Consider the following 12,565-nt stretch of genomic DNA (forward strand, 5'->3'; position numbering starts at 1 on the left):
ACAGTCCGTCTCTCACTGGGGTTACTGTAGACTTTATTTACTTTATTGAGTGGTCACAGGGCACCCGGCTGCATCACTTTTGAAATATTTACTTAAAATAGCCAAACGTGTGTCTTGTGTGTTATCACCGGCCTGTAGCTATGTGAGGCATTCTCCTTCTGATAAATGAGACCTTCTTTCTTTCTTTCTACATTCATTTGTTATCGCTTTACTGTCACCATACATTCCAGTAGTGGCCTGTCGAGCCCATTTCGTTTACAATCTGTAGATCGTAGTCTAGGTTCCCTCTCATTTACATAAATAGGACTTTTCCTTTGTGTTGTCAGTATTGAAGAGTTACAGGTACGAAGATCAAGTCAATTCAGCATTAAACAATCTTTCTTTCTTTTCTTTTTTTTCTTTCTTTCTTTCTTTCTTTCTTTCTTTTCTTTTTTTTCTTTCTTTCTTTCTTTCTTTCCTTTTTCTTTCTTTCTTTCCTTTTTCTTTCTTTCTTTATTTATTTCTTTCCTTTTTCTTTCTTTTTTCTTTCTTTCTTTCTTTCTTTCTTTCTTTATTTCTTCTTTCTTTCTTTTTCTTTTTTTTCTTTCTTTCTTTCTTTCCTTTTTCTTTCTTTCTTTCTTTCTTTTTTCTTTCTTTCTTTCTTTCTTTCTTTCCTTTTTCTTTCTTTCTTTCCTTTTTCTTTCTTTCTTTATTTATTTCTTTCCTTTTTCTTTCTTTTTTCTTTCTTTCTTTCTTTCTTTCTTTCTTTCTTTATTTCTTCTTTCTTTCTTTCTTTCTTTCTTTTTTCTTTCTTTCTTTATTTCTTTCTTTCTTTCTTTCTTTCTTTCTTTCTTGGTTTTGTTATGTCTCTCTTCCCAATTTTGACCTCATAACTCCTCTCCACTATTTTTCACTATCTTTCTTCCTTCTCATCTCGCTCGTCTCTCTTCCTCCAAGCCAGAGTGTGTTAATCCTATTACAAATGTGTGAATACCAGCTGGGACAAGGAGAAGGGGAGGGAGAGGACAGTGGACCTTGTGTTTGTGTGTGTGTGTGTGTGTTGAACACACAAAGATTAGTTTGCATGGTTCAAATCTACAGACTTTTTCAGTTTGGTAAGTGATATTTGTTGTCGGGGAGACATGGGCCTTGACTGTAAGTTGTAAGTGGTAAGAGCGAGAGGTAAGTGCTGTGAGGCGTTTGAGGCAGACAGCAGAGGGACAGGCCCAGTGTGTTTCTACAAGAGTTCAAGCAGCAAGAAAATAAATAAGTCTTTTGATCACAAAGACCCCATTCACACATGCCATCACACTCTCTCTCTCTCTCTCTCTCTCTCTACTACATACACAGAAGCACACTATTTTCCACTTTATGCTGCACTCACATCCCACCCACCCCCATCTCCTTTCCATTTTGGGCCTTCTGCCTTAGCCCTTTGCACTCTCACCATTTTGGTCCCTCCCCTTTCTTTCTCTCTGTCCCTGACCCTTTTTCCTAATCCCTTATTCTCTTGAGGCTTCTTCCCTCTTTCCCCCACCCAACTTCCACACTCTTTCTCACTTACTCACTCTTTCTCTCTCTCTCTCGTTCCTCTGTTTTCCCCTTCTCAGCTTGGAAACCTGGGAAGCCCTTTGCTGCCACTGTTTATCTCTTTTCAAACCACAACCAAAAAAAAAAAAAAAAAGTGGATGGCTGAAAGAAAATGTGGCTGGAGGAGTGTGGCGCTGACCCTGACACCTTCAAACATCTTCATAATGCGTCATGTTACACACACGCATGCACAAAGGGAAAAAAAAACCTCACCGGCAGTCAAACACAAAGCTCCCTTTGTGTGTCTGTGAGTGTGTGTTTGGATTCTGCATGCATGCATATGTGTGGACGTGTATATTGGGCCCCCTTTACAGGGTCAGCGGGGGCCGTTTAAGAGCTATAGTCTTATAGTGTGGGTGTTGACCAGGGTGGGGCACTTTCCCTTTTGGTACCGATCACATTAACATTTGATTTCCTTAATAAGACCCTGTTAAAATGCAGTAAAACCTTCGGGGCTGTCTCCGCTAGCTGCTCCCTGCACGGCTCCTCTCTGATTCCTTGGCACAGTGTCCCCGCAAAATCTAGGTCACCACTTTGATCAACTTTATCTGTGACTGACGGGCTGATCATTAACCATCACCGCCGACTCCTGGTGCTTGATCTTGTCCAAGCAGCATTTAAAAAGTTAACTCGGTGGTCAATCAATGCTAATTTGTGCTAATTGGAAGTGGCTTTAAACAGATGTTACATGATTTGCCTGGGCTTGTCGACTGCGGTGATAAGCGGATGACTTTTGGATTCATGTTGATGGGGTTTATAAATGTGTCTGTTATAAAGAGGTAAACTGCAGCACATTTATATTTATTTATTTTTCTAAATCACATCATATAAGCCACTTTTTCCCAATATGCTTCACTGAGAGTGCAATAGTAGTGCAGTAAGTAGACTAGTATGGCACACACACACACACACACACACCACTACTTGAGAAACACCGTGTATATGTACTGAACAGAACTATAGGATTTATTGATATCCGGTATTGTATCCTTTCCATACAGATCTGAATATACTTGCTGTCCAGTGTGTGTTCCTGCTTTTTTACCCAGTGATTCCATGTGTGCTCCTGACACACCGTGCCCCAAAACAGGACAAAGAAGGCCAATACATGACACAAATAGCTCCCCTGCGTTTAGCTTCAAAGAGTCCTATATGCTACTCTTATAGACACAGTCTTCTGCTGTTCTTTGAAGAGACTCAAGAGTAGTTGAGCCTGCTTTAGTTACAGCCACTCCTAAATCTGTGTATGCGTAGAGACAGCACAACTCAGTTTGACTGCTACCAGCAAAACCCCCTTGCCGCACTGATAGCTGTGGACTTTCACAAAATGCAAAAGCTAATCCCTAGCCAGAGATGGTTCAGACCACTGCCTTGATCTCAAGGCCAATGCCTTGTAGTTTTGCTGTGCGACTGGTATCTTGGCCTGTTGTACCCTGTGTCACAGAAGAATGCTCCAGTGGTTTGTAGGCCATGAGAAGTACTCCTCTCCTTACTAACCTCTCCCCCTCTTAATTCTCACTCGTCTCTTTTCTGTCTCTCCCCCTTCTCTTTCTCTGCTGCGCGTCTGTCTGTCATTCTGATTAGAAACGGCAAGGTCGCTCCACAAAGGAGAAGAGAACAAGAAAACATCTACAAATGAGGCCATAAACTAGATTTAGCCTCTCTTAGTCACTCACACGTTCACTCATTTCTCTCACACTCAAACCAACAGGGCTCCACAAGGCCTCGAGTATTACATTCACATATCACTTTGCTTTCCAGAGTTAGGGTTTATTTACAAGAAATTAGGACTTGGAATTCTGGTTCATTTTTCACCTCCTCAAGAGACAACTGGTGTCATGGCACTTTAACGTGTCTGATTTAGCTCATTAGCATTCGCGCCTGTTGACCTCTTTTCCTATGGGCTTTTTCACGGAATGGTATCTAATCAGCTCCTATCTGCTTTTTTACTTTTCCACTAGGCCAATCTGGTACTGGTATTTTTTTAGAGCGCTGATTGGCCAGAGAGACTTGTCAATCACCATAAAATGCAGACCTCCAGCACAAACTTTGTAAAATCTCCAAGTCACAGGAAGGACGTTTGTAAAACATAAATAAAAACAGAATACGATGATTTGAAAATCCTTTTCAACCTACATTAAATATTAAATACACTACAAAGACAAGATATTTAATGTTTAAACGGATAAACTTTATTGTTTTTTTGCAAATATTCACTCATTTTGAACATCTCTCAATAAGCATTTGGGAACTGAGGAAACTAATTGTTGAAGCTTTGTGGGTGGAATACTTTCCCATTCTTGCTTGATGCAAAACTTCCATTATCATACTTTTTGCTTCGTAATGCGGCACACATTTTCAATCATTTTCAATAGGAGACAGGTCTGAACTGCAGGGAGGCCAGTCTAGTAAGCCACGCTGTTGTAACACGTGCAGAATGTGGCTTGGCCTTGTCTTGTTGAAATAAGCAAGGAGGTCCTTGAAAAAGACGTTGCTCGGATGGCAGCATATGTTGCTCCAAAACCTGTATGTACCTTTCAGCATTAATGGTGCCTTCACATATGCACAAGTTACCCATACCATGGGCACTAACACACCCTCATACCATCAGAGATGCTGGCTTTTGAACTTTTCACTGCAAATTCACCAGTGTTAAATCAACACTTTTAATGTTAAATCAACACTGAGAGTGTTGACAAGTGTAGATTTTAACACTAATGGTGTTGATTTAATACTGGTGAATTTGCTGTGTGCGCTTATAACAATCCGGACTGTCCTTTTCCTCTTTGGCCCGGAGGATACACCGTCCATGATTTCCAAAAACAATTTGAAACGTGGACTCATCAGACTTTTCCACTTTGCATCTGTCCATCTCAGCAGAGCTCGGGCTCTGAGAAGCTGGTGGCGTTTCTGGGTGTTGTTGATATATGGCTTATGCTTTGCACTGTAGAGTTTTAACTAGCACTTGGTGATGGAGCGACGAACTGTGTTCACTGACAATGGTTTTCTGAAGTGTTCCTGAGCCCATGTGATAATATCCATTACAGAATGATGTTGGTTTTTAATGCAGTGAGGGATCGAAGGTCATGGGCATTCAGTGCTGTTTTTTGGCCTTGCCACTTACTTACAGAGATTTCTCCAGATTCTCTGAACCGTTTGATAATATTATGGGCTGTAGATGATGAAATCCCTAAATTCCTCGAGTGAATAACAAACAAAAAACAAACAATAAAGTTCATCCGTTTGAACATTAAATATCTTTTCTTTGTGGTGTATTCAATTGTAAATTGGTTGAAAAGGATTTGCAAATCATCGTATCCTGTTTTTATTTATTTTACACAACATCCCAACGTCATTGGAATTGGGGTTGTGTTATGTGCTCATCTGTGTTTACCATTACACAAAATCATGTGCAGAATTATTCATTTCAGTACTTTGTACATTGAAATAAACAACTTTAGAGACATCAGAACCCTGAGAGTTAAGAAGATAGAGTGCCCCTATACTTCTGTCTATTTTATGTGTGTGAGCTTACAAGGAATATTTATTTTTATTTGTTCATTTTGTGTGGATGTGCCAAAAAAAGAGAAGGTTTCCAAAATAATCTTTTCCTATGCACCAGCTACTTCTTATACAGTGAAAAATGAGAGGAATAATTGATATGGAAGAATCCATCCATCCATTGTCTGTAACCCTTATCCAGTTCAGGGTCGCGGTGGGTCCAGAGCCTACCTAGAATCATTGGGCGCAAGGCGGGAATACACCCTGGAGGGGGCACCAGTCCTTCACAGGGCGACACACACACATTCACTCACTCACTCACACCTACGGTCACTTTTGAGTTGCCTACCAAGCACCCGGAGGAAACCCACGCAGACACAGGGAGAACACACCACACTCCTCACAGACAGTCACCCGGAGGAAACCCACGCAGACACAGGGAGAACACACCACACTCCTCACAGACAGTCACCCGGAGGAAACCCACGCAGACACAGGGAGAACACACCACACTCCTCACAGACAGTCACCCGGAGGAAACCCACGCAGACACAGAGAGAACACACCACACCCCTCACAGACAGTCACCCGGAGGTGTGTGACTGCGACACTAACCTGCGGCGCCACCGTGCCGCCCGATATGGAAGAATTGATATTCAAAATGGAAACCAAAGCACAGTGAAAGCAACTTGCCTCCACCCATTTGTGCCTAATTCTATTCAACCTCCTGCTGTTTTCTCATTTCCCACAGTTTAACAATTTACTGTAAGCTGTCATATTCAAGTAAGTAACACTGACACAGGGAAGACTTAATATTACACAAATCCATCTGTAGCACCACTGGTTTACATCATCATTTGCCAGATACACATTCTGACATTTCAGTACGCACTAAGGCCATTCATACCTGGCATAAACATGTATCTCGTGTGATCCGATCATAACTACAAGTGTAAATGCCACCTACTGGGACTCAGGGATGCATTGAGAACTGATCAGGAGCTGATCAAGGATTTATAAATCACTGGTGTGGACCCTGTGTCCTGATGGGTCCCTGACCAAAACAAACAGACCGGCTAATGGACCTCTTACGTCTTCACAACTAAGACAAAAGCATCTGCTGTGTGTAATTTTTACTTCTTCCCCAGTCCTGTTTGTTTAAAAGCTGTACTGGCAATGAATGCCATCTACACAGTTTTAACAACTTGTATATACAGTAATCCCTTGCTACTTTGCGGGTTTTTTCAAGGGATTTTTTAAATTATTTACATGTATTAGACTAGGGCTGTAGGTGACACAATATATCATTTACAAGTGTTTCTTACGTACAGTACGTGTGTGGTTCATGTCCACATCCGAGTGAAATTTACTGACGCTAAATCACAGCTTAGGAATGACTCTATTAAAGAAACTGGTGGGATATCACATGTAGTTCCAGCTGAAAAACATTATAGAACGACTGTTTAATGCAGAGGGTGGGTTGTTAACAGTAACAGGGAGGGGTTTAAAAGTCCAAATACTCGTTAAATACATAACAAAAATATCTTTCCTCTAGTGCGTTCTAAGACCACCCGCGAAAAACGAGGGGTCACTGTACACATGGACGAAGATGGTTCCCTATTCAGAATTCCCTGTATCACTCATTATACAGTGCACTATTAATGGGAACTGAATTCAGGGGGTTAGTGTAAAATTTCAGACAGTACTTTGTGGGTTTTTACCAAACAACACATTGGCTTACTTTTTCCAGTGCACAGCAAAATCACTTTTTTTTTGTTTGTGTGTTCAAATGTAGCAGTGTTGATTTAACGCTAATAGTGCTGATTTAACACTGGTGTATTTGCTGTGGGCATTGTAGTTGTTTGAGTGCACTACTACAAACTGACGGAACCCCAAAACAGTGCAGTTTATAGTAAATAGGGACACAGTATTCATCCGAGAAGATTGAAGTAGACAATATATGGCGTAAATTAATAAGCTACAGTGCTCTTAAAGATTAGAACTAAGTTCTGAGCTGTGGCTTTACTATAAACCGCTACCTACCCAAATATGTAGGGTGCAGTCATCCTAATGCACTTGTGTTAGTCGTCCTTCAACCCTTCGTCGGTGGTCAGCTTCTGACCGCTTAGCTGTTCCTGGCTGGTGGATCACACAATTACTAGTGACACTGATGCGTGTGAAAACCTGCAGTGCGTGATCCATTTGCACCAGCTCCAAACACAACCCCAAACAAATGGGTGTCACTGTTGAGAATCGTTCACTATCAAAACACTACATCGTTAACATCCATGTGAGTGCTGAGTTGACTGAACATTTGTTTAAACACAGATTTGGAACTGATGTCTTAATAAAGAGATGGATACCAATGAATCATTAGAGATTTTAAATTCTGAAGGAGGGACACAAACAGATTAATTGAATTTGTTCTGTTTATATTTGTTTTCCAAAGACTGTTAATAAACTATTTAAAAAAAAAGAGGGTTCTTTAGTCAAGGCTACGGTTCGAGTTAGAGTCATGTGTTCTCTATAGTTCTCTAATACAGTTCTAAAATGGCTCTTTCCCCACTGAAATGATTCTTCAGATTGATGGGGGAAAGTGTTAAAAGGGTTCTGTGTAGCAACGTCTTTTGAAAATGGTTCTGTTGAGCTTCCAAAAGGGTTCTCGTCATGTGACGAAATCTGGCTTTTTACCACAGAAGAACCATTTATAGCAGCTTCATCTTCCACATTTTACTCCATTTTGGTTGCTACTTTAGCAACTGCCATTGTGCTTTTCATGCAAATTGGAATAGAAACTATATAACACACACACACATCCTCATGCTATTCTGGTTGTTGTTTTGCCATGATGACCAAAATATACCAATATAAGGGGAAAAAATAGTGAGTCAAATACACTCCTGCACAACACCTCTAGGTCCTGTAGTGTCTCAGCGTAGTGACTGGTATTTGTTCACTCTTCGTAGATGTTCCAGGGCTGTTTTCAGTCTGTTCTTTTAGTTGTATTGTGCTTTACTTTACTCTACCCTTATGCTTTAAGGGGACATCATCTCATCGACCTGTGTTTAACACAAAGGCTGGAGTCTGTGACCTGTGCGCATCAGTGTTGGGTGTCTCATGTGATGGACACTGAGTGGACATCAGTGGTAGGTGACATTGATTCATTTTATGGTGAACGTAGGGCAGCTCCTGCCTGTTGTTACGTTGATTTTACCCACGACCACCTCTCCTCTTTCCCACACTCGGATGAGATAATCGTACATCTTGCTGGGCCACACGCGTGCGTTCGTGTGGGTCAACGATGTGACGCCACCTCGCGCAAATCGACGGGCGGCGTTGGCGGTCTCCACGGTAACTCCGCGAGCTGCAATGACGCCAGCCGAGCAAATGGCGAGTGGGCGTGACCCTCCTCCTCCTCCTCCCCCCCCTCCCCCTTCGCGTGGGCGGCCCCGTGTGGTCTGGAGAACGAAACACGACACTCCGACACAGAGGGAGAAGGGGGGGCGCGGGGAAAGAGTGGCAGAGAGTGAGTGAGTGGAAAAAAGAAAAATTCTGTGAAGAGAAGGGAAGGAGGGAAAAAAAAAAACGCCTCAGACTGTGATTTTTTTTCGCCCTCTTTTTTTCGGACATGGTATGTTTTGACTGTGAGAATGACGTGGACGTGTTGAATATGCAGCATTGCAAGGCGACTAAACTAATTAGTAATTTAGCGAGTGGGCTCCCGGGGTAGCGCTCCCGTCCGTCGGCACGACGCGCCGCTCCACTTGGTTCTCCTTTCGGCTTTTCGAAGAATAAAAGTGAACTGCTCCCGGAGCGAAGCAGCGTTTTCCAGCGGGCGGCTGGAGCCGAGTGCTCAGCCTCGAAACGGACGGTCTGGGAACGGTAGGGGGCCGAGCAGAGAAAGTGAGAGCGGGGAGGAAAAGTAAAAAAGTTGAGCGAGGAGCAGCGGCGAAAAAAAAGAGAACGCTAAGAGCAAGAAGAAGAATAAGAGTGGAGGCTGTTGATTCCACCGCTCCGGTGATTTGAGCCACTCTTCGAGTTAGCGAGCGAGCTAACCACCGAGCTTCTACCGACATGAAGACCCCGGGGGATTCGGGTAAGTTTTTAAACAATGCCTAAACCACGAGCTGACAAGCTAACGCCTCAGACCTGGCCGTTAAGTTGTGGAACGAGTGTAGACCGTTAAATGTCGTTAGTTATCGAATCCGCTGTGATTAATCGGTTGAATTAACATTAGACTGAAAGCACTAAAAGTAAGAGTGAGCCGGGGTTAATTAGCCTGTCAGGTAAACCGCTAACATCGCACCGTAGCTAAGTTAGCTTTACGACAATTACTTCATACTGCTTCAAAAGATAAGGGTTCTGCGGTTCTAAACTGAGTTGGACGGCGTGGTCTGGTCGTCTTTTTCTGGAAAAAAGTGGTCAGGAGTTTAAGCGAACAATAAAAGCCCTTATATTTCGGGAGGAAGGCGAAAGCTAACGTTGAGAGCTAACACTAACCAGACCGAGCAAAGTTTAACTCGATGAAAGTTGTTTTTCGGCTCGGTTTGCGGTCGCGTTTTTACATCTGTGCAGAAGGAAAGTATTTAGTGCTTTTACTGAAGCCCAGCCCCGTCGTCGTTTATCCCGTGGCGTCGGACAGAGTGTATCGCTTTATTTGAAACGGAACTGAAAAAGTTGTGCGCTGCGGCGCCCAAGTTGTGGCTAACTTTCCGTCGCTGTTCACTTCTCTCCAGCTGGACTTGCTAACCCTCATTCCCCAGCTAAGCGGCTATCAGCAAGCTTACATTTCCCATTTTGTTCCGTAAGACTTCCAGTGAGTAGTGAGCGGTGATGTACTCAGACAGCGAGGTCGACTCAAGCCAAGACGAATGCTGAGGAATGGGCGCGTGGTGTTTGTAACCGGCGATTGTGACCCATTTATGGCATCCACCATTTGCTGGTGTTCCTGCCCAGCCATTTGACTGGAGAAAGTTTCGCTGCAGAACCAACGTTAGCCAGGATCAGTTCTGCCCGGGATTATACCCCCAGCTCGAGCTGTTGGCTTCACCGTGACCCCACAACACGGAGCTAGACGTGTAATGCTTCAGAAATTGACCGTGTTTTTTATAATTTTTTTTAAGTGCTGGCAGGGCATTCCTAGCTGACACCGAGGTGTGTCGTTAGTTTGAACTGTGTTTAGCTAACGTTAGCACCGCTGCCCCGAATCAGAAATTTGATCTCGGAATAACGTTGGCGGATTAGTAAAAGCTCCCAACTTCTCCGTAGTAAGAGCACACATCTCAAACTCGCTTCAAAATCCGGATTAGATTTTTTAAAACTGATAATAACACGGATAACAACTTGTGTAACTCTTCACCGAAAAAACACACATACAATGGTGGCAGCTGAATTTGTCGCGCTCCTCGTTTGTCAGCCTCAGCTTGCGGAAGCTCCTATAATGTTTTGCATGTTCTAGCTGTGATAAACGTTTCTTTTCTTAGAGTTAAAGTATGCAAATAGGTGTTTTGTGGTTGTAACGCGTTCTGATATTGCCCGTGAGAGTGTGTGTGTGTGTGTGTGTGTGCTTAAGTCCGCTCATTGTGTCCTGAAGACTGAGGTATGCGCCGAGAGGAATGAAGAGGGAGGGAAGTGTTCAGAGCTCGGATACTGTTCGTGTTCGGGGGCATTTTGGCAATGGGAGCTGTTTTAAAAGAGACTATGTCTTAAAAGAGAGAGAAGGAGAGAGAGAAATCCGCCGACAGTGAAGTCATGTTTTCATGCATTAAAACCATTAGCTGATTTCTTCCATTCCCCACCTCCCCCTCATGTGGTGGTCCGAAAGCCTGCCATGAAGTAACTCTCTCTGTGGTGTAGTAGGAGGGCTCCGTGCGTCGTGCCTCTTTCTGTGTAGGTGAGCAGAGGTGGGCACGACAACTCCACTCCGCCGAGGCGGTGATAGAGAGACTGGCTGCAGCACAATCACGGTACTGCCTTCAAGCGTTGCTCTTACGATTAAAGACTATTGATGCAACAACAACCACAACCAGTTATTTATTTATTTAGATAGTGTTATTAGCCCAAGAAACATTTTTCTATAATTAAGATTTAGCCTCATAATTGAGATACCTTTATAATGACAATTACGAATTGTCGTAAGTAGTATTTTCAGTGAGGAGAACACTTCTAGTAACTTCCCATTTATGTGTAATAGCTCGTAATAGTGATAATGCTTTCTCAGAATTATGACGTATAGCTCATAGTTGAGAAGTAAAGTCATAATTCCGAGGTAATTCGTAATTATAGAAAGCTTTCCCAAATTTAGGAGTAGTTCCACTTGAGATACCAAGACACCATTTGAGAAGCTTTCTCATATTTGAGTCAAACTTTGGCATGAAACATGCAGGTAGTTCATTTCCAGTCTGCGAAAAAGTCCATCAGTACACGGCATTCCAGTTTCAGTACATCATTACAACGCTATCAAATTCCTGGACACTTTCAAAACCACGTTAGGCTTAAAACTTTATTCATGGTTTAGCCACAGTTTACACCATCAGTTAGCGCACATTCCCTACATGACTGAGTTTAGTTTTTGTCTAAAAAGAGTTTCTGATGATGAGTCAACATTAAAATGGCAGTTTAGTCTAAGCTTATGCCAGAAATCAGCGTTTAGTGTTTTGGGAAAAGGCATCAGCAAGGGTGTTTTGCTCTCGTTAAAACCAAATGAGCAATGCATTTAATCAGAGCAGGTCATCCACTGCTAAATTGAGTTAACGCTGTAACTGTTATGACCATATTGAGCTAGCTTGAACACATCAATTCCAAATATTCACTAGGTTAAACCAGAAATGAAAATGAGGATCTTAGACGATCACTACTGAAATTGATCAACATTGTGTTTAATCTTAAATTTATATGTTTAAGGAGTCGTAAAATAAATCTGTTTATTTTTTACACGAAAATCACAGGTTAATTTAGAGAAAATAATGTGGGGTTTCTTTTTGGGAAGCAGACAACAGCCATAAGTCAATTATAAAATGCTGATTTGTTCTCATGGTCTGTCTCTGCAGTACACCACACCCAGGCCTCCCTATGTGCAGGAACTCTGAAATCTCTCTCTTCCTGCGAATTCTTGCTTGGGTACCCAAGGGGTTAATTACTGACACTGTAACATCTATTTTACAACTCTGCCTCTCAAAAGTCCACAGCTCCTTTTCTTCACGTTGCCCGTGTTAACACTCGCTCTGGACATTGTTAATGATCTCACAAAAAGTGGAAAAACTAAAGCTGGATATTTTTTTGTCTTGTATTCTTTGTTAATGTAAGATACGGTGTGTTTTAGATTCTACCCATTGGTGGGTGCATTAGTAAAGGTATTTAGTTGTTCTTTATGATCTTGGATGTTTACCAGCTATACGTCATATCGACTCATCTGTCTCACAGACCAGTGGTGTCCCAGTTTGATATTTCTTTCCACTTGCTTTACTCATTATATCAACAGTCCTCTACATGCGAG

General features: G+C 42.4%; 1 protein-coding gene across 4 annotated transcripts in view; it reads left to right on the plus strand.

Annotated features, from left to right (window-relative positions):
• Positions 1 to 12,565, plus strand: part of erf (Ets2 repressor factor) — a 59,259-nt gene that overhangs the window by 8,615 nt on the left and 38,079 nt on the right. The window contains exon 1 of one of the 4 annotated variants that reach the window (XM_066673722.1): positions 8,576 to 9,166. The exons of the other annotated variants lie outside the window; for them this stretch is intronic. Within the exon in view, the coding sequence (XP_066529819.1) occupies positions 9,145 to 9,166 (22 nt within the window). The 5' untranslated portion in view covers positions 8,576 to 9,144. Of the gene's footprint in view, positions 1 to 8,575; positions 9,167 to 12,565 lie in introns of those variants that run through there. 4 annotated transcript variants of the gene reach the window in all.

The sequence above is a fragment of the Hoplias malabaricus genome, chromosome 6 (assembly GCF_029633855.1).
Source record: "Hoplias malabaricus isolate fHopMal1 chromosome 6, fHopMal1.hap1, whole genome shotgun sequence".
Taxonomy (NCBI): Eukaryota; Metazoa; Chordata; class Actinopteri; order Characiformes; family Erythrinidae; genus Hoplias; species Hoplias malabaricus.